Source organism: Protopterus annectens, chromosome 17.part0 (genome assembly GCF_019279795.1).
Source record: "Protopterus annectens isolate FY-2018-M chromosome 17.part0, PAN1.0, whole genome shotgun sequence".
Lineage (NCBI taxonomy): Eukaryota > Metazoa > Chordata > Ceratodontiformes > Protopteridae > Protopterus > Protopterus annectens.
Window position 1 is genome coordinate 558015616 of NC_056751.1, and position 23462 is coordinate 558039077.

The window sequence follows — 23462 nt, forward strand, 5'->3', positions numbered from 1 at the left end:
AAGTAGCAGAAGGTCTTCTACGAACTAAGCCATCACAGGAATGGAGAAATTAGATTCTGCTGATAAAAATGACTGCAGTTAGGGATACCGGCAATAGGCAAATACCTAGAGAGGGAAAGGTAAAAGAATGGGAAGATGCCAAGAACTTATTTGGACTGCAGGTTAGAGATTGCCTCCATATCAAGGACTGATATCAGAGTACAGGCAAAGAGAAAGAAATAGGGGGGGTCCTAAATAAAAGACCAGCACTGGTAGAGGTTTTAGTAGAATCTAGCAAAGAAGCTGCCATTAAGAAAGGAATAATTAGTAGAGCATATAAAATATTGCATGGTAACTATAAGAATCAATCAGAGAAGGCTAGGAAGGACTGGGAAGAGAGATTAGATAAGCAATTCACAAAGAAATAATGGGGGTGTTATATGTATGTCACCAAGATATGCAACAAAATCCAAAAGATTTTGGATCTTTGGTTAGAAGTGCTTACATGGGTATTTTTATACCCCAAATAGACTTTAAAGAATTTTTTCCTTGGGTAGACAACAAATATTGGAGGTGTGGTGGGGCAGAAAGTGGTAACCGTGAACATATTTTCTAGGAGTGTAATGAGTTGGTAGACTTTAAATATTCCCTGTAGACTGCTTTGTCAGAGATGCTGAGTGAACAAGTTGGAGTGACTAGGGAAATTATTTTTTTGAGCTATGATACTGAATCAGAATTGCCTAGAGGTAATAAGGCCTTGCTCAGTCTAATTATGATGTCTGCCAAAAAAGCAATTAGTAGAAAATGGAAATCAATGTCTAAACCAACTTTACTAGAAGTAGTGAAGATAGTAACAGGGTTACTGGAACTGGGATCTCTAGAAAAGGGTAGGAGCAAATTGCAAAGGAAAGAATGGGAACTGTGGGATCAATACATGCAGAGAAGGAATGACGTTTAAAAGAAGGCAGGATTTAAATGAGCTGTGTAAGTTTGACTAACAATGACCAGATATGTTAAAAGTGATGTATATGTTTGCAGCTACAGTTGTGTTGGCACGGTTTGGAATGTGTAATGTCTGCAACTGAAATTCTGTTGCTATAGTTTATTGTCATTTATTTAACTGTAGTATGACCTATGTCATACTTGATAATTTAATAAGGATGTTTCTTGTTTACAAAAAAGAAAAAAAAAGCATATTATACTTTCTGAGGTAAAGTCCATAAGTGACAAGGTATTGTTCAAATCCAGCAAAGTAATTGCTTCAGATCATCTATATAGCCAAATGTTGAAATCCCTGAGAGAACTTGGGTATTGCCAAGTGCAAAGATAAGATACATGACGTTTGTTGGCCTGGAATGTCTCTTTGAAATGATCTTATAAACAGCTGTCAAATCTGTAAAATGTATCACAAGAGCAAATGGTACCTCATGAAATTCCAGACAAACCATGCAGAAAGGAATATGATGAGTTGTTAACTGTACTGCTATTTAAATTTTCCAGAAGTCATCAAGTTGAGAAAGATAGCATCACACATTCAGTTATTACACTGAGGAAGTATATTTTTTCTTATCATAGCATCTCTAACATTCTCTTTACTTTAAAAGTCAATAGTTTATTAGTCAATAATTCTGCACATTTGTGCAGCAGTGGGGATTGCAGCACATAACTTCATTTCCAAGGTATCCCCAGTCTAATAGACAGGAAACATTCTGTTGCAAATGTCAGGACTGCGACCTTCTCCGCTGTTTATGGGAAGGAAAATAAAGATGATTACCAACTTTATCTGTTCTACGTCAAGCAGAAGAAATTCTAAATATTTTGTCAGCTTGACACAAAGTTCAAAACTAATAAAACCACATTTTGACAGTTCAGACAAGATGCTGTCTTCCATAAAGCTTGCAGAAATGTTAAGAATTCAGAATCCAGTTGGAAAAGTACTGCTGTGATTAATCAAACAAGTGTGACAAGACCCTACATTAGTGACACCAATGATGCTGAAATGATAATGTATAATAGGAGGTATCTGTATAGAATTGGACTGGTCACATCTCAAAACAATGATGTGTCTAAATGATTGTCAACAAGAGACAATGCTATAAATCCAGATAATGGTATTTTTAACAGATGTGGCTATTACACCAGCAGTGACATCATTATCATCTGTTACACCAGCAGTAAAATCATTATCATCATTTTCTACAATTGATTGTTAAATAACAAGTTTTATCAGACCAATTAAGATGCCATCCAAATGGATTAAATTCATACCAAAGACAGTTTCATAGATGCTATTTAATCCCTGCAAATCCTTTATTGCATGTCATTTAATACATTGTCATAATTTGCTTATGTGTGCATCTGTTTCACATGATTGCATGCACACCTCAGTCTAATGTAGTATAGCATAGTTTAAATTGCTGTGTAAGTGTGTGTGTGTCCTCAGCATTCTTGTCTTGCAACCTTCTGGTCACGAAATTTAATGATTTGACATTGTAAGAATTGCTAAAATTATAGTAAGCCTTCTTATTTGTATATCCCTATTTTTGCCTAATTTATGTTTTAAATAAATTTGGATCCCCCCGAATCATTGAATATTGAATATTTCCAGTTAGACATTTTCAAGTCAGCAAATTCAAGTAAATGGTGAGTGCCCTCCATTCTCAAACTTTACCCACTAGAATTCTATATAAATTGTTGACATATCTCCCAGCTGTAACAAAAAAGCTTTGCCCAGTGTACATTTCTACTAATATAATCAAGTCTGAGGGGAAACGTTTCCCCTGTAGTGACATTCATTAAACAGAGTCCATTTACTCATACCAAAATGTATTCTAAAACATTTGTAGCAAACTCTGATCACTAGGTAAAAATGTATAAGAGCCTGAGGAACAGACATTTTACAAGATTTCCGATTATTACTCTTACCATCTCATTTTCTTTTGGGTCTTGGTGTACTTTCTTAATTTTGCCTTGATTCTTTCTTTCTTCTGACATTTCTGCATTTCATATCTAAGAATTCCATTGTCTGTATCTCTGTTTTCATTGTTACCTTCTTTATATATTTTGTAGAAATGTTTTCCTTAATAGTACAGAAATACTGAAGTACGTTACAGTTTCTATATAGTGGAATAGCAGCCATTTTAACCACACCAGTTTTAATGGAAACAGTGTTGTGTAGTATCTTTGATCATCTGTAGCTTGAAATAGTTTGAGATGTAAATGACTTCATGTTTTCCCTGTTAATGTGACACTACAGCTGGGTTTTCAGCATATTTTCCTAATGTGTTGCTAGAAACTCTCCAGACATATAAATGAATAATGTTTTTAATACTTTCACTGTGTTGCAGCCATATATATATGCATTCATATACCACTTGAAACCCTCTAGTGAGGTGGATAATTGTAACTTATTAATATTTATATTATGCATGTAGCATTACAACATCAGTGACAGCTTGATGCTGTAATGCATGGCATAACTCATTTTTTTTCAGGAATAACTGTTTAAACTTGCCTGCAGTGTTATATAAACTTTCAAAAAATTCAGTTATTCTTATTTCTAGAGTTCTCGTTATAACAAACAAGACACATTAATTCTCTGAGATGCTACTGTGTTTTATAAGTTACGATTTCCATTGCACATAATTAAGTCCATCTGTCATTCTAAGCATTTGTACTAAATTGTGACAGTAGGTCCAAACTTTTTATGAAGGTTTTAACTCTTAATTCTGTATGCCTTGATATGATTGCACTGTAATATCAGTATTACTTAAAAGATTAAAAAATACATATATGTTAATGTCTTTACCATTGCCCAGTACTGCTTATTGTTTTGACAAGTAACCATTTGTAGATTTATGCTTCTTAATATGTCTTTCTTATCAGAAAGATGTAAGATGCTCTGGGCAAAATAAAGCAAAAAAGGCTCTGGCTCTTGGGTCCTTTTCACTTGCTTGCCAAACTGCATTCCTTTCTTTTTAAAATGCTTGCATTTTTCAAGTTGGGATAAAGGTAATTGAATGACAAGTTAGATTGTCCTGCACATTGTTCTTTGTGACTTAACAACTTTCTGCTGGTCGTTTTCCTGCATTGTTTAGTATCTGTTACACTTCCTTCATATTTTTCCTGTTTAACTTCCTGTAACCCAGAGTGAGTTTTTAACATGTATTATTTGAAAGCAAGCCTCTGGTGACATTATTAAATGTGAACGGGCCCTTACGGGTCCCGTCCCTGAAAGTATAAATTATTAAATATAAGGAAGTCAAATGATGTAATTTTTGCATGAAAATGAAAGCTCTACCAGTGATGCAGATACACACACACACACACATACACACGCACACACACACACACATGCACACACGCACACACGCACACATGCACACACGCACACACACATCTGGGGGTATGGAACTAGGCTTAACTAACACCAGTGTTGATTTATTCACATTTGAAGTAAATGAGGCATTAATAACTATTTATATCATGCATACATATTCAAACTAAGTGAAATCGCAAGAAGAGTGTTAAAAGAATTATGAAATTCTAGTAGTTGGAACACAGGGTTTAGATTGTGAGCTGTAATTCCTGTGGTACAGGGTTCAGTTCCCTAGGTCTTCAATTGCCTACTGTGCAATCTTGAGCAATTAATTGAACAAGACAGTGCTTAGAGGTTATTGGGAATTTGGGCTGTGCTCCTCTTCAATGGTTACTTGAACTGCAAGCTTGGTAACAATCTATGAACCATTACACTGAAACATTTTAACAGAGGAAAAGGATGTATGCATTAAGATGAAAAATGAAAATGGAAGTCATTCGGAGAAAGTAGTGGTCTTCCAGACGTGAAATATTTGATAGAACTGTTCTGTCTGGCCATGCAGTCTTCTTCTTGTGTACTTCTTTCTGCACTGTAATCTTTTTTAAAGACACATCTTTAGGGTTGCAATCATTTCCTCTTTATGCAGGCAGTATGATATGAAACAATACTTAAAAATGCAGTTCTATAAATGGACTTTTATTTTGGCAGGAAGTGAAGTGCAGCCATTTGCACTGGTTTTGGGTATGGTTTTCCCTGCAAATTCTCGTGCTTCTGTAAAAAATATCCCACCTTTGGCACCTAAAATGGTAACAATGTGTTGAGGGACCTCTTTGTACAGCACTTGAATATACTAGTTTTAAGATTTTCAATGTTCTTATAACACTAGTGGTTATGACATTTCTAGTTGCTTCTCTTCCTTTGATTTTGACATTCTTGTATTGCACAGATGGCTGCAATTTCTTGTATGCATCATTCAGTCTTCTGAACAAACAACACTGGACCATGGTTCAGCTGCTTGACCAACTACTTCAAGTTAAGGCTGCAAACTTTCTCCTGGATTTTGTATTCTTAATTTTACCTTCAGCTTATAAATCTGGCAGTCTTCTGTAGTCTCAGTCAGAGTAATATTTATATCTCTGTTGATTTACTTCCAGCATTTCCTTTGATTTGAGGGTATTTTTCAGGATTCTGTAAGGTAGCTTAAAAAGGTTATTTGCTTTTTAACTTTCTGCCAGTTAACACATGAACTGTTGAATTTGAATCCACATAGTATGCAACACTGTGGAATCATATCATAATATACTGGATGGTGCAGTGGTGTAGCAGTAGCGTTGTCGACTAGAGTAAAAGGTTCTCCAGTTCGATTCTCAACTAGAGTGCCTTCTATGTGGAGTCTCCATGTCCTCCCTACACTCATGTGGGTTTCCTCCAGGTGTTCCAGTTTCCTCCCATGTTACAAAAAGATGTGTTCTGGAGTGTTTCTCCCCGGGCCTCTGCTGAAAATTGGCTTTGTTCCAAGTCAGACTTTCCTAGTAAACAAATGTTAAATAAATATTTTTGTTACAGTTTTTTTTTTCGATGAGATTATATCTAATGTTTGTTTGTCTGCAGAATTTTTGACTTTTGTATTGTGAATTTTTAATAGATATGATTATATCTGGTACCCCTCTCTTAAGAATATACCCTTTAATTGCACTAATCACACTTGCTTTTGTTGTATTCGGTCAGTATGGCTACTTCAGGGGACTTGGATAATAATTTCTGCACATGTGATACACGGTTTCTTTGAAGTGCAGCAAGTCTATGTACGCTCTGTTTCAATGATTATTTGGTACTGAGTATACTAGCATCTTCTTACTTTGAATTACTCTTATGATACTTATTGCAGGTGTTAACATTCTCTATTATATTCTCTATTTGAGTAAAATTCCTGGCCAGTACATTGTATCTCTTTCTGTTTTATCACTTTACTGTTTCCAGGTATGAATTGTTTATCCTCTCAGATGTTTGTCTTCTCAGTTAATTGAGAACTATCAGTTTGTCAGCTTTGAGTGTTACGTCTTGACATAGCTTAATATTTTCTTGAAAGACAAGTAAGATTGAATTTCTTTTCTTACTGATGATTTTTACTCATTCTAGCCTTTCATTTTAACACCTTTTAGTAGCTTCCTCCCCCACACTTTGGGCTATGCTCAGGGCTAATGAAGTAATTGAGACTTCTAGTCAGCATCATATTGTCAAGGGGCATTTTCTCCTTATGTCATAACATTCTTCCCTGTGCACACCCATTGATGTCTAGGGAGAGATATGCAATGGGGACATGATGGCATATCATCCCATCTCTGTAGCAAAGCAATGTTCTCCACCTATGTTCCTTTAGGAAAATGCTCCTCAATACATCCTCAGTCTCTGTCAAGGACAGACTGTGAGGTGTGACCTACTCCCTGGATGAACATGCCAATCCTTTCCTGCCATTGCCACAGACTCCTGTGCCACTAACTGAACTTAGTTCACCTAGACCATAGTAATGACTTTATCCTTCCATGCCATTAAAGAATCTTTAGTTCTTCTTCTAACAACTCTTCATGCTTGCTTCTTTGGTAAGTATGCTCTACTTAACGTATCTCCTTTGTGCAGTTCATAGCGTGACCTTTATTTTACTTTCAAGTCATATTTCTGTAGATGGGTAACACTATTTGTAATTCAGGAGGCACCTTGTGCAAGGATGTTCTGAATATGCTTGAAGGGGTTTGTGGTTTGGTTTTAGCCAAACATCCTTACCAGAAACATGTCTGTGGAACTTCTCATATCTATATTCTTGCACTATGAGATCCTTTTCTGAGCTTCTCTCCTTTATATGTGTGTAAATGCTGTTGATTTATATACAAATGGTATTTTTGTCTTTATTTTAGGATCACAGATTCTTCACCATTTTGATATATAATTATAGTACAATTAGCTTATTCATATCATAATATTTAATGTTGGAGCATGTATGAATAATTTCTTGAATTCTTCAAAATTCTTGCACTAATAGCATTTGTATTGGCATACTTTTCACATCAGTATTAGGTATGGATTTTGGCAAGGTGCTACATTTTTCAGGAAACCACTGTAATGTCTGCCTGTCTTCTCACTTTGGTATTTGGGCAATTACTTTGACTTTTTCTGTATCAGGCTTCAATCCTTCTGACATTAAATTATGACCGCCCTTAGTTCAGACATGTCAGTCATATGTTGATTTTACTCTTGTTGAACTTGAATTTGTGCCTTATTTAATTTAGCAGCATTATCTGTCTCTTTTGCTCTACATAGGTGTGACTTCACATTACTGTGGCATGAAATATGTTCATACCATTATCGTGTACAGAAACTAATTGGAATAACTTTTGTGCTGACAAAATACCAAATGAATGTCTTAGGAATCTGTACCTTACTAAAGGAATTTTAGAGCTTCTGAATACAGATAAGAACTTACAAATCACTAGAGACGCAAATCTTGTGTTTCTGTACAAAAGTATATTGTTTCCCCATTCTGTTTGCTCCAACTGCTTCATAACGACACTCCTGTTTTCCATTTGTTATAATTCCTTTCTGGTTTATTACCAAGAGTTATAGGAACTTTCCTTAGAATGTGAACCACTGCACTGGTTTTATTAATATGTAATAGTCTCATTGTCAACATTCAAGAACCTATAAGTAATTTCAGCTTAGCCATGCCTGATATCATTGTAATGGCTTTGCACAGTTTTTGACAGGTACTTTTTGACTGTAGTTGTACATGGATATGTGCAGTCTGTTTTTACACTGTAAATTGGTGGTACCATTCCTTGCTCCATACAAGCCAAACAACCCAAAATATTAAGATAATTAACTTCTGTGAGTACTTTAATTTGAAAAAGCAGTTTTTGGCCCAGTGGGTCTACACAGTCATCAGAATATGTTAATAGTATGTTTGCAGATTCTGTTTTTTTATGCCAATACTTCAAAAGTATTTTTAGGCAAAATAGTACACTCTGCACCTACATGTAGCAGCAATTTAAATGTTCATTCTATTAATTTTCAATATTTCCTTCTAAAAGGCACACACACATACAATATTGCTTTCAAAACAACAGACATAGAATAATGACTGACTAGCATTGTTACCTCTCTTTTGACTCGCTGATTGTCTAGTCGATAAATCAGTTTTATGGCATCTTTGTTAATTTAATCCAAGAAAGCACTTATACAGTTGGTCTTTCAGTTTTATCTGCCAGAATTCACTGGTGGCAGTCCAGCCATCCTGTGCACTTAGGTCATCTTATATTACATCTTAGCTTTGCACCCTGTCTTCTACATTAATATTTTATTTAGTGGGTTTCTTTCAGATACTTCAGGTAATTTTATTTTCTTATTTAATGTCAGTTGTTTACAGAATTTATAGCTGATGTCCCTCCTGCTGTATTGCTCTGTGCGATGTAAAATTTCAGTCATGTTAAGTTACTGTCAACTTCTGCAAAATTATTCAGCATCTCTCCATCTTTTTATTCACTGCTTTGAATTTTCTTCTTTCCTCACTATTATGTCATAATTTGAATTAATATGTAGAAGTGAAATGAATGTGGGTTACAAATGATTGGGCAGCCATTATAAAAAACAGTGGCAGTTTTGGCCAATTTTAAACCACTGCTGTCTCCATAGCCATGATACACAGCTTTCATTGGTCACACCACCTGACTGTATCATTTCTGGCCACAACCCATGGTGACATCAAACTTCTACATCTTTTCTGACCTACTTCAGACATTTCAATTAGTGGCAACCCCACTGAGGAGGTCAGGTGTGTGAAGTCAGAGTCAGATCTCAGTTGCTGAGGCAACAAGGACAACATGAATGAGTTGTGGCTAAAGAAAGGATTGCTGATGCCTGCCATGGTAGTAACTTAAGGGCAGAGTGGTGGATACCACCAGTGAGGGAAGCTAGGAGGGGTAATCCATGTTTAACTGATAAGTTCCAATAGGTCAGGAAGGCAGGAGCTGCAAGTTACAAAAATGAAGGTCTGAATGTGGTAGTAGTTTGGCAAGGCCAGAGAATGTGACTTTGAGTGGCCTCAAAAAAATTCAAACAGTTGGTAATGTAAGAGAGTGAGGCAGGGTAGTGCTTGAAAACACATGAACTCACTAAATGGCAGGAGACTGCCAATTAGTTATTAAATTTTTCTATTTTTTTTCAACCATTTCTTTCTGTCACCATTGTCTGATGATTGTCATTCAGCTTTGAGCAGGAGACGGTCATAGACGGTTGTCATAGAGGTAGGCCTTATTATTTATTTATTTATGCTCTCCCTGTAATTCCTCGTACCTATACCCACTAAATGTTGGCATTTCACTATGCTGGACCCAAAACATCTGCCTGCTTCTACACATTCACCTCTGCAGCATCAGCATGCTGCAGACCTGTATGTATCTAGTCACTTTTGCTGTTATTAGAGCACCTGGCCTTCACTGATCATTAGTGCCATGTCAGATTAAACTGCTTTTTCTCTACTAAGGATGGACATGCCGGCATCAGCCTCTGACTCCAACACTATCTCCCAGTTCCTCCAATACAAAATAGTTGGCCTTGATGTTTAGTAACAATGCATCATCTTCTGTTAGAATATAATGTCCTTCAGAATATGTTAAGTGATTGAGAAATGGCTGTATTGTAACCAGCTTGCTGATCGAATTTTTCCAGAACAACATTACTCTCAATGAATTTCTAAGTCATGCATATGCAGACTGAAGTAGTTGTAAGAAAATTAAATGACCTGATAAACCTTTTCCACGCTCTGTAATAGCTGGGCCCAGTTCAGTAAACTATAAGTATGGCACTTACTCTGTGGAAAGTTAAAGTTTTCCTACTTTATTTGATGCATACTAATAGCTGTAAATGAACAGCTGAATTCAATTTTCAAATAGCTTGCCTGTGGCAAAGAGGTTGAGAGTGTAATTACTTTCTTGATGAACTCCAGTACATTAGGAAACCTATGCTGGAACTATGTATAAACCTCAATGAGATGTATTTCAATTATATTTCATGAGATAGGTCTTGTGTAAATCTTAAGTATACAGCACGACAGCTGATACCCATGTTCAGTACATCAGCCAGTACCAGTTTAAAGCCTGCCAGCTGATATCCATGCATATCATGTCAGGTGAAACCAGTGTGAAGCATGCCAGCTGATACCAATGTGCAGCACAGCAGTGGATAGTATGCAGCACGTCAGCTGATACCAGTGTCCAGAATCTTAGCTGACACCATATGCGGCATGTCAGCTGATACAAGTACGAAGCATGCCAGCTGATACATCTTTCCAATTTCCTCTGATCATAACATTATCCTTAATTGTAAAAATGTAGTGTAGGTCAAGATCTGATCACTGTGATATACTGGATTGCCAGCTCTAATCAGAAGTTAAGAACTTTCTTGAGAAGATAGTAGTCAATGAAAAGTTTTGAGGAGGAACCTGTAGTGATACAACTTTGGGATTCCTCACCTTTTTCCTTAGAGTTTCAAATTTCTTACTTCTAAAAGACAGTAGCAGAGCTGGAGTTGTACAAATTAAGGGTGTAAGACTACTGCTCCCTTCTCCTTGCAGCTCTTGCACTCCACAGAATGCTCAATGTGGTGTTGGGGAATGCAAAGTTGTACCACTCTGAGTTTTTCACGTAAACTTGTTTAATCTTGAAAATGGAGTAATTTTACATAAATGGTCTTCGTCGAGCATTTAGTACAGGAAATAAGGGTCTACAAGCCATTTTGGTTACATATTTTGATTTTAATTTGGAAAGACCAGCTATTTCAGTGGAATGTTTTATATCAAGATTGTGTCTATTATTATCATGCAATCATTTAGTAATTGTATTGTTACAATTTTTTTACCTTTAAGTCTGTAAATTTTTCATTCACTGTTGCTAGAAGTTTGGAAGAATTTTCAGAAATTTCAACTCTGCCAAGCCAGGTATTATGACAATGTTGAGTGCCCAAAAAAACAGTATAATTGTATAATTAATGTTTAAATCTTATAGGGCTTTTGCATAGAGCATACTTAACTCTAATGGGCAATTTTGAAAAGTCATATTTTACAACTCTCCTTGATAAGTTATGTGAGCCTTAAAATGTAAAACTAACAGTATTTAAATGGTACAGTGGGCCTTATGTGTCATTTGTGCATTTCGTATTCACTCAGTTTGACTTGTACCTGCTTCATCCATACTCACTTATTTGTTTTTAAAGAATGTGTGCAGTTATTATTACTTTTTTTTTTCCTTGAAATCAACACGTTTCTGTTTACATGAAATAGTATGAGAGAGTTTTGTGTGAAAAGTAAATAAGAATAACTGGTAATTTTATGAAAGCATTTTAATATGTGTCTTCCTATCCTTTTTTTTTTCTGTATTGCTTGCAGGAAGAGAAACAAAGAATGAAGGAAGATATAGAAAGACGAAGGATGGAGGCAACTGAAAAAAGAATGAAAAAGCTCAGCACATCTGGAAGTGAAGGAGAAGAGCTTTTACGACCTATAAGCCCAAGAAGTCCTACCTCTAAGGTAACTAATTTACCTACATTCCATACTTACAGTGCTAACAATAAGGTAATATGCCAAAAATGCCACTTCAGATACTCTGTGTACTGTCCATAGTTACTGTATCATCTGTAGGGAAGCCTACCTACAAGTCACATATATGGTTCCACTTCCAGGGTAATCTACTTAAAGTCCATAATTCAGTATCCTCACAACAGAGTCTACATGATCTCCAAGGTTACAATCCCACCTCCAGTGTAATCTTGTTATAAGCCAGTAGATGCAATTCCAAAATATAGAAAAATTCAGAATACTTAAAACCAGTGTGTGAATAAAAGAAATTTACGAAAAACGAATCAGATTGACTTAAAACTTTAGTTAAGCTCATGAAGGTGCTGATGCCCAGGGTAGATATAGACACAAGAACCACACAGATTGATTTTAGAATTATTTATTATTGTATCTTTTAACATGAGTGCCAGGAATCTATGCAAAAGCAATTCTTATTTTTTTGAAGTAAGAAAGGTGTTCTAAGGCATAGAGATGGGATACATACTTATCACATTTTAGGTGATGCAGCCCTGACAGTAGGGATGGAGCAGGAGCGAATGTAGCAAACTACCTATTCCAATACTAATAACTATTGTTTACAAGATAAGTCTCTCTTGAGTTGTCAAGGCTGTTCTCTCTTTATATTTTTATAACTTTTTAAAGAAGGGGGGTATATTAACTGAAACAGCAGGCCTCCCAAAAACATTAGATTTGCATATTGGACTGTCACTTGAGGGAAACAAACAACAGCTGTTTCAACTATTTTACAAATCGACAAATGAAATATAAAAATGTTCCATGAAAATCATCCTGCTAGCCTGCTACCCTTAATGAGTTACACAGCTGGTGCATCCACTGTAGGTTATTGATATCAGATTTGGAGAAATATATTTAGTAATTCCTTTTTTTCTAAAACTTAAAAATAATAAGAATTATCTGAACAAGTTTCCTCCCCAATCCCTCTGTATAATTGATATTCTATGTATATTTCCAATGAACTATAACCTACTGTGAGTTCATAGTGTCATTGGGAAGATATTTTTAGTTGGGGAGGGCTTCATTCGATTTTCTGAATGATTCAGTGAGATGAATGTGGGGGATCCTGCTGTGCTCTAGTAGTGTTTGTATTAATTTTGCTCTTTTTATACCTTTTTAGTTGCTACAGTGTCCCTTAGGGAGCAGCAGAGGTCAGCATATGTGTTGTGGCTGAGCTGATCAGAAGATGGACTACTCTGATGTGTGTACAGGCATTGTAGAGTTAAGTTTTCTACTTTCCTGTACTGCACAGCAGCCTTGGTTTAAGTAAGAGTTTTCATGGAACATACTGTTTAACAGTGTGGGAGTTGTACTCCATGTAAAAGTGTTGCTTTGTGCAGTTGAAACTGTTTGATGATTAAAAGTTATCAGATAGTAACTGTATAAAACAGCTATATTGCCCAAGATTGAAGAACTGTTTTCACATGTAAAACACAGTCTCCAGAAGTTCATAAACTGCACACTAGGAAGGGTTTGATAGTATGGTGGTGATGGGCATACACTGGAAGTTGTGCAACTTGAAACTATACTAAGCATTTTAGTAACATAGAGAGACAAAATTCTAACTACTACCCAGGTGACCTGTGTTTGAGTAGCAGCTCAAACAACTCATAACAAGAGAGAGGAGGATGAATGATCCCTATCCTGCAGGGGGGTAGCCTGTCACTCCCATGGCACATGGCAGAGGCCACACGCAGAACCAAAAGCATTTTCAGCCAGTCAGAAGAGATGAACTGTGTGTCTGCCCAAGCCAGTGATGGTAGCTTCTGCCCATGCATGCAAAAGAGTGAGCATCAGTGGATGTGGTGGGAGAATAAGCAGCCATCATGTGACATGGGTGTGTATGTCATCACCAAGGTGCATGATTGGATAAAATAAACACAAATGCTTGCCTAACCAACTCTGATGCCTGTGCGGATGACAGTGGTTCCCTACACCAGACCCCTTTGAGCAGATCTAGAGAATATGTCCTTACCATAAGGAAACTAGAGCTGGGGTGATTGAAGAAGACTGATGGCTAAAGGCTTGGAAGCAAAAAAAAAAAACACAATAAAAAATAGAGCTTATACATAGAAACAGATTGAGGCATATTAAAAATTATGAATATTTATGAGAGAAGAGCAGTTATACAATTAGCAATATCATTCAGAGAATGCAAGAATAAATAAAGCAATTGCAGTTGGCACAAACTAAAAACAGATCATCCATAATGTGAGAAAGTGTGTTTGTTTCATGGGGAGTTAAATGATTGCATTAAGTAACCTTACAAAGTTAATCAAGAGCACAAATTCAAAAGTATGTATGGAATAGGAACAATATTTCTGTTGGAAGATAAGAAATATGCCAAAATTAATTTAGAAATATAATTTCTTCATTCTCACAGAAGTTGTCCCACCTTTGGAACAAGCTTCATTTTCATGTTAAACAAAGCCCCTCATTGGCCCTATTTAAGCATCATTTAGACAATTATATGGATGAATGAAAATTCACCCCATGGTTTCCACCTGTGCCCCTCTTGAACCGGGGCAATAGCTGCTGATTTTAGTGTCTGCTTGAACCAGACACCCTTGGGAACAGGGGTTGAACTTGGATAGTTTTGTAATGGCCCTGCGGCCATTGACTTAGCAACCTCCTATGATTCTATGATCTTATTTGGGTACAAGGTAAGTGTGCCCATCTGGCCTCTTCCCTATGGACTATACCATATATACTGTGAGGTTCTGCTGCATAAGGTTTGTCAGATTCCTTACTGGACAGATGCAGATAGTTCATTGGCAGACTAATTTGTTTAGTAATGTCGTAATGCAAATACCAGCTCCTTGTATATTTGGGGGTGCAGTACTATAATGTCTCTTTTTTTGGTCTCTACCATTCATCATCATCTGTCCTCAGTAGCTCAATTCCTTCTGATATTGGCACCTTTGACATGCACTACACTGATGATATTGTCCCATTTTCCTACCCGGCTCATTAATCATTAAATCAGAATGTTGCTCTAACCTTAATTAACTTCTTTACTGGTTAAATAGCAAGTAGTTACTCACAAAGTGATATAGAACAATGAGTATGCTTTTCAGCTCTCCAGGAAAACTCATTCTAATTCTTCATAGCAGCACATTTCTTACCCTATCACAGAAGTGTAATCCACTTGTTCAGACTTTTGAAATAACCTGGGGATCTAGATGGATCTATTCTTATCTATCGGTTACTGTTGTAGAACTCTGTAGCAATCAATAGCAAAGTTGCCAAACGATGAGCAGCTCTGAGTATCTATGCCATATGTTGCACAAATGTGAGCCTTAAACAGAAGAAAGAGAAACAAGTTTTAAGCTAACTTCCAGTCAGGACAGCACATGATAAGCTTTCATCCAGCAATCCCCAACTTAGACAAGTTAGATCAGCACACTTCTGCCAAAAAGGTACAGAAAAACACCTTCTTAATGTATAATAGCTGATTTGGAGCCCAAGTGTATCAAGACCACACAGACTACCTACAATAGCCTTACAACTAACAGATACAATGTAATATAGTCCAGTTAACTACATAAAGCAGCAGCAGACAGTACATTTTTTTGAAACTACTGAAGTACAGTCACAGTATATAAGAGAAGTGGAAACAATACTTGGAGCCCTTTTGTATGTTTCCCAACTCAGATAGACCAGGTAAATACCTAGTGGCACTAGATGAATAATCCCAGTCCTCCTAATGTAAAAGCGCAGTAAAGCAGTGTCCAGAGTAAAATACTACCACAAACAAACTAAAAAGATATGAAATGCTTTTACAAACAAAGTTAAAGATATGGAGTGGATACAGCAGTGTACTTTAAACAGCTTAAGTATGATTATTCAAGAAAAGTTCTTTGGTTTGAATAAATGAGCCAAGAGCCACTCAAACAGGGTAAGCTGATTAATAAGCCCTCTAGCCAATAAAACTACATGTGGAAATCTCAAGTGTTTCCCCAACCTAAACAGACAAGACTACCTTCCAGTGCACTAGATAGAAAATCCACTGACCTCTTGATATAAAAACAAATGCTTGCTAGAGTGTAAAAATATACAACCTTATCCAACAGCAGAGCTAGATAATGAAGTCAGATTATGTAAATCAGTAGGACAGTGGGAGGCAAAATGAACTTTTTGAATATAAACACAAGGAAAGGCAAATAAATAGTTCAAAATATATCAGCAGCAGTGTAGAAAGAGAGGAGCATGATAAGCTCAATTTACAGCAGCTTAAAATTACCAGGTTTAAAGAGGAGATCAATGAAGGGGAGAATGGGGGGGGGGGCAGAGGGAGGACTAGCAGGGAGTCATCAGCAGTGTTTTAATTTATGGATGCTTGAAATCTTTTCAGAAAAAGACAAAGGCCCAGAAATTCACTGTGTATTTAAGTGTCACTCAAGAGACAATTTAACCAATGAAAAACATGTGAAATGTACAGTATAGATAATTTAAGTGCCTCTCATGTAGAATAAAAACACCAGACCAAGCAGATTTCTTAAAACCGAAAAGAAAATGGAGCAGGTAAAACAGAAAGCAGCTCTATCAGTCACAGACAAAAAAATATAGGTTTACTTTCCTCAACAAGCAGTGCTTTAGTTTATACAGTGTTGAAGTCTTTCAGAAAAAGACAAAGGCCCAGAAATTCAGTGTGTTTAAGAATCACTGTATATTTAAGTATCACTCAAGAGACAGTTTAAGCAATGGAAAAAATAACATGAAATGTGCAGCATCTTTGTTTTACAGCTACTTTCATTAGACATAATATCCATCATCTTATAGTTGCAAATGCTTTTGCAAAAAAAAAAAATAATGAAGTTAATGGTGTGTTGTTTGATTTTTTTTTAGTTTCTCTGTTTACTCAGTTTTTCTTTAACTCTACCCAAACAATGATGTCATGATAGGTACTGGGCAGTGATTTACATATGGTTTTAATGTATTATGGGTAAGTAGAAACACTTTAACTATTTGTAAGAGGAAATATTATTTGCACTGTGGTCTGACTACTGCATATTAACTGTTATTTTTTCCAAGTGAAGTGTTTCATCTCTGAGAAAAGATATCCAGAGGGTCGTCCTTATCAACAAAATAAAATCAAAAACAAAATACTTTCTGCAGTAAAACCTGTAAAATTTGGTTCTGTATATGACAAGGAGATTATATCCAACTTCAAAGGTTTGTTACGTATACTTGCCTCAGAACAAGACCAGTACACTTTAATCAATTGGATTTCTTTTAGAAAAAAGTGTACAACCATTACTTTGTTTTGAACCTTAGCATGCATAAAGACACAACCCTCTACCATAAAGAAAGAAAACGTACAGTTAATGTTTCACTCCAGGGTACACATATTTCCCATCCAGAAGATCTCATGGGAGTTCCTTCTGTTTCAGAAATTTTTGAGTTACAAATGCTGAAGAAGTCTTGTCCCATATTATGTAAATCTGACTGTAAAAGGCACATGCTGGGTATACTTTATTGTAATAGGATACATTTTAGCTTTTTGGCACAGCTCCCCAGGTATTAATGCCATTCATATGATCTGAAAAAGATGTACAACAATTATGTCAGCGTTTTTCTAAAGATGCTTATTTCTGTCAAATTGATAAAAATGGGTTAACAAAAACATTCCCCAGATTTACTGTTTGACAATGTAATTCTAAGGATTTTTCATTAATTTCACTGATGTTACACCATATATTGATATGCATGTAAATCATATTCATATTTACTGGTTTTACTGTTCATGTTCCATCTGTAAGGTGGGAATGACCCTTAAGACTGTCGGTCCTCATGTGCCTCAGCCTCTCATATCTGCCTAGCATGTAATGTTAATGAGCTGTTTCCTGTAGTCGGAATGGAGCAGGGCTTGATTACTTCCATTTGCCTACTCTGTGACTCTGGCCAAGTCACTTAACTTGACAGTGCTCCTGGGGTCATCCCTAAAAATGGACACTTTGTCCAGTGGGGTTATGTGGTTAACAGATAAAAAAATTGCAGATAATGAGCTAATCATGTTTGTGGGCTTGTGGTACAGACACACACACGCACACACACACATATACAAGTTGTGAAGCTTCTGAGACTATAAAAGACAGGCTGTCTGTGCTAAGCTTAATACTGGCCTTTCTGTATTTTTCAGACTGAGAGAGATGACAGGGCAGTGGCAGAAACAACATTCACAGTAAGTTTCAGATCATTATTATTATTATTGTTATAATGTGCATGACACCAGAAAAATAACTAAGGCTTCATTTTGCCGACACTAGTTTTATTTGTATAATGCATTTGGTACCAATCTAACTGGGTGCTCTTTGTAATCTGAAATCTTGCCCACTTGTTTTGTTTCATTGCATGGTTATCTGTTCAAATAGGTTTTAATGAATTCTTTTTTTTTCATGGACTGTAACTAAATCCAGTGCAGTACAAATGTTTTTCTCTCTTTCTCTTCAAAGCATTACTCTTTGTTACAGGGGAAATTAAATGTTCACAGGGCACCTTAATACTAGTTCTTTGGCTGGCGGACTGTGCTTAGTGTCTGGAAATAATGAAAAATAACGTTGTAAGCTGTTACATTGCAAGTATGGAAAGAAACAAATCTTCTTTGGGGAAAAAATGCAAGTCATAATTATAGAAAACACATTTATATGTAACTAGAGTGGGAGTTTTATGATCGTAGACTGTACTGCACATTATTAAATATTGAAATTGTTCTTCACTGAAGTAATAGTAATGTGTGCCAACAGCTGGGCTGGGCTTGTGATCCTATTACCAAAAGGGAAAAATTGAGAAAAGAATTCAATTAGTTCATTTGAGACTATGCTCAGTTTTAATGGAATAATGACTCAGTTGCCCCTATGGTTTTGCAACTTAACTGTATTTATTCATCCAGATTTCACAAATCAATTCTAGTCCCACAAATACCATACAGTTTCATGAGATATGTGTTCCAGAAACCACTGTGGGCAGGAAACTCTTATCTTTAATCTATGCTTGTCATTTTATTGGTGTCATCACATTATAACTTTACCCCAAAATTTGCTTTATAGCACCATAACGGTGGTAAGATGCTACAATGAGTGTGCTGCCTGTAATATATAGCCACTAATGGGCTGACAAGATATGTGAGATTGTCTCATTTTAGTAGAATAAGACTGTGCTGTATTAACCTGTTCACACTGTGTCCATTTGGAGATTGTTTATTTGGATATGGCTTTGCCCTCTGCCCCTGCTGCGAAGCTGACTAGCAATTGGTCAGTTTTTCTAAAAGATTTAGCCCCATCCTGATAGAATCTGAGCTGCCTGTGCACATCTAGAGAATGCAGAATCCTTTCCCCATTGTTTTGTGGGTTAGGGGAAAAAGGCTGGCAAATGAATGGATTGGTTGAGAGCCACACTGGGCACCACTTTAGGCATGAAGGATGAGTTAGTACAGAGGGAGACCATGTCAACATGAAAAATGATGAAGGGCTCTACAGCCATGAGTGCTTGTAGCTCTGAAACTCTTCTAGCTGAAGTGATGGCCAGAAGCAAGGCTGTTTTCCAAGAGAGGAATTTTAACTCTGCTGAAGCTGCAGGTTCAAAGGTGGGTAAGGTGAGCTTTTCCAACACAAAGTTAAGGTCCCAAGCTGGGGTAGGAGCCCTTCTGGGTGGCCTTAAGTTGTTAGCCCCTCTTAGGAACTGTTTGATGAGAGGGTGTGAGAAGAGAGGTGGCTCTGTGCTGTAATGAGCAGAGATGACAGAGGCATGAATTTTAATAGAAGAGAAGGATAGACCCCTGTGTAGTAGGTCTGCTAGATAATCCAGGATTAGAGGTAGGGAGGGCTGTTCTGTTTCAGCTCCCTTAGCCTGGATCCAGGTGCAAAACCTTTTCCACTTGTTAGCATAGGATTTTCTAGTGCTGGGGCATCTGGTCTCATGTATAACATCTAGGACTTGCTTGCTTAGGCTGGCAGCTTGAGGAGAGGTCAGGGAATAAGCCAGGCTGCCAGGTTGAGGGTCTGCAATTGGGGATGCATGAATTCTCCATTCTTCTAGGTCGGAAGTGTTGGGATCTGAGGTAGTTGCCATGGTGGCAGACTGCACAGCAGTGGGTACTAGTGCTGGCGTGGCCAGTCTGGGGCAATCAGGATTGCCCTTGGTTTTTCCTCCCTTATTTTGAGCAGTACCCTTGAACTGAGTGGTAGAGTGGGAAATGCATAGACCGAGAGGTTTACCTATTGGAGGGATAGATCATCCACTTTCCAGGCCTTGCTGTGAGGTTCCCTGGTGTAGAATTTGCTGAGCTGATGATTGGAGTGGGAGGCAAAGAGGTCCACCTTCAGGGTGCCACATTTCTGAGGTGCAAAGGTGAAGGTTCTGTGGTCTAGCTGCCACTTGTGTTGGTCTAGCAGGTTTCTGCTTAAGTTGTGTGCCAGAGAGTTTAGGGAGCCTGGTAGGAAATGTACTAGCAGGTGTATTTGCATGGCTGAGGCCTTGTGCCAAAGGGTCATATCAAGCCTGCAGAGAGGATAAGAGTGAGTCCCTCCCTTCTTGTTGATATACCACATCACTGTGGCTTTGTCTGTTTTGATCAGTATTGGCCCCGGGGAGAGTAGGGGTCTGAAAGCTGTCAGGGTGTGCTGAACAGCTAGCATCTCTTTTTGGTTGATGTACAGATGTATTTGATTTGGGCACCAATGGCACTGAATGCACCTGCCAACCAGGTGTGCACCCCAGGCATAGTCTGATGCATCTGTGGTGAGGGTCTGGGTGGCATGGGGTTGTGAGAAGGGAAGTCCCTTGTTGTGGTTGCATGCTGCTGCCCACCAAAGAAAATCTTTCCTTAGACAGGGTATCATTGGTATGATAGTTTCCAGGTCTTAAGATTGCTGACACCAAAGGCTTTTTAGGTACCATAATAGTTTCCTCATATGCAGTCTGGCATATGGAATGAGTAGAATACAGAAGGCCAAGAACCTAGAGCTTGCAGGATTTTCCTTGCGGATAACTGGGTTCTGGTGACTAGTTGAGAGAAGTAGCTTGTCAGGTAGGCTTGTTTTTCGGGAGTAAGGAATGCTATCTGGGATGCTGTGAACAGGCTTGCTTCCAGGAATACAATTTTTTGTGTAGGGACTAGTTTTGATTTCTTTTCATTGATAGTATACCCCAGGAAGGTCAGTAGGTCCTTTACAAAGGTCAGATGCTGTAACAGCTTTTCCTGACTGTCTACCTGAATCAGGCAGTCATCTAAGTATGGGTAAATTTGAATATTTCTTTGTCTGCAAAAAGCAATGGCTGGAGCCAGGCATTTTGTGAAAACTCTGGGAGCAGTGGATAATCCAAAGGGAAGCACAGAGAACTAAAAGTGCATAGATCCTGCCCTAAAACATAGATATTTCCTGCAAGAGTCGCTGATTGGGATATGTAGGTAGACCTCTTTTAGGTCTAGGGTGGTGAACCAAGCATCCTTGGAAAGCATAGGAAGAAGTGGCTGGAGGGTGAGCATTTTGAATTTTGGTATCACCAGAAAGGTGTTAAGAATGGATAGATCGAGGATTGGGCACCAGGTGGCCTCTTTTGTGGGTACCAGGAAGAGTCTGGAATAGAAACCTTGGCCTATCTGGTCTGCAGGAACATGCTGTATTGCCCTCATGGAGAGCAGGGAAAGGACTTGCTTTTTGGCCTCTGCCCACTGGTTTGGAGGAAGATCTGGGAACCCTTTTGGGGTTGGCAGAGTGGGGAAATAAAATTTGTATCCTTGGGACACTATGTTGAGGACCCATCAGTTGTTGCTAATAGAGGCCCAGTTGTTTGCGTGGAAGGAGAGTTTTCCTCCTAGGGGGCACAAACAGGTGGGCAGAGGTAAGGGTTGGAGGTGTAAAGTCATTGTGAGTTCTTACCATAAGGGGGTGGCTTAGCACTCCCTGTTTTTGAAGATGAGGAGCTCCATTGCTTAGATCTCTGCATTCCCTGGGACTGCTGCCTGGGGGGGGTCTGCTTCCCCTGGGTCTGGGATGAGCTGGCCTGGAGTTGGCCAGAAAGGACCAGTGCTTGGAGGGGCAATGCCTACTGAACCTCGGAGGCTGGACCTGTAAAAAGTCTTTAGCTGTCTGCATAGATTTAGCTTTTTCTTCCATCTTTTTTAAGACCTCTTCTGCCTTGGTGCCAAACAAATTGTCTTTGTTCAATGGTGCATCCAATAATTATGATTTGACATGGTCTAGCAAGGTCTGTTCCTTAAGCCAAGCATGCCTTCTAAGGAAAGAACCAGTGACTGCTGCCCTGCAAGATGCTTCTAGGGCATCAAAGTCACATTGCAAGGTCTGCTTAGTAGCTTGGCTTGCAGAATGTATAAGCTCTTGCAATTCTTTATTCTCTGCACAAGCAGGAAAGGAAGATATTTTTTGTTTGAGGAGTTCCATCATATGCTGCTGATATTTCAGCATGTGGAACTGACAATTTAGTGCTCTAATAGCAAGAGTTGCAGAGGTGTATACTTTTTTACCCCATCTGTCTAAAACTCAGGAATCCCTGTCTGAGGGGGTGGAATTCTTAGCTGAGGTTGCTTTAATTCCTTTAGGTCCTTGGGAGATGACCTCTGGGTCAGCAGTAGGATTTTTGAAAAGGAATTTGTTTGAGCCAGGGACTCTGTAGTACCTGTCAGGTTTCCTGGGAGCAGGATGAAGGGTGTCAGGAGTCAAACTGGATTCCATAAAAACATCATCCAGGACAGGAGGAATGGCTAAAGGTCTGTGCTGTGGTAAATCTAAGAATTCCCTGAGTATCTTTTTTGACTGAGGATAGTCCTGACATTCCCATTGGAAATGCTCCCTTAAAGTATGTAGGGTTTCACCAAATGAAAAATCCTCAGGTGGAGAGGCAGAAGGAATGGATTCCTCTTCATCAGAATCCTCATAAGCAGAGAGGGGTTGCATGTCTTCATATTCAGAAGCATCAGAGTCATTAGACTCCTGTTCAGATAAAACTACTGGGGACAAGTCTCTTTTTCTTTTGGAAGGGGTAGCCTGGCTTCCACAAATAAGCATAATAAGGTTTTCACCATTTTAAACATTTGAGATTGAGGCATGGAAGCAGGTGCCTGAGCTTGGGTCATCATTTGTTTGGCCGTAGTTCGTACCCTCGGCCTTAGAAACTCTGTAGTTTTAGAAAGAACTGAAGTCGCAAAAGAAGTCATCGGTTTGTGTCAAGTATCGGCAGTGTGAAGAAAACCGGACCCATCCAAGGTAGAGACATCTGCAGTATCCTTAGTCAAAGAAGAGTCTCATGGCACACTGGACTCCGAAAGGATCTCGGTAGCAGATTGTGAATCCACAGAAGCGGGCATCAGGGACTGCAAAAGTGCCTCACTGAGGACTGGAAAACTGACGACTAGTTTAACGGAAGTGGCATCTGCAGTTTTGGACCTGTGTGGTCTGTTTCTGTCTTTATCCTTACATTTTTTCTGAAGATCAGCAGTTGGATGGCTTACCAAAGCCATATCAGAATTCGAGGACTGAGAGTGAAAATATCTAGCTACAATAAGGGCTC

General features: G+C 38.1%; 1 protein-coding gene across 3 annotated transcripts in view; it reads left to right on the forward strand.

The window, feature by feature from the left end:
- The window catches only part of LOC122791600 (non-muscle caldesmon-like), a 1000623-nt gene that overhangs the window by 852452 nt on the left and 124709 nt on the right, over window positions 1–23462 (forward strand). For 2 of the 3 annotated variants that reach the window (XM_044059381.1, XM_044059384.1), the window contains 2 exons: window positions 11730–11870; window positions 18076–18117. In XM_044059381.1, coding sequence (XP_043915316.1) covers window positions 11730–11870; window positions 18076–18117 — 183 coding nt within the window. The remainder of the gene's footprint in view (window positions 1–11729; window positions 11871–18075; window positions 18118–23462) is intronic. The other variant, XM_044059382.1, reaches the window with a different exon arrangement.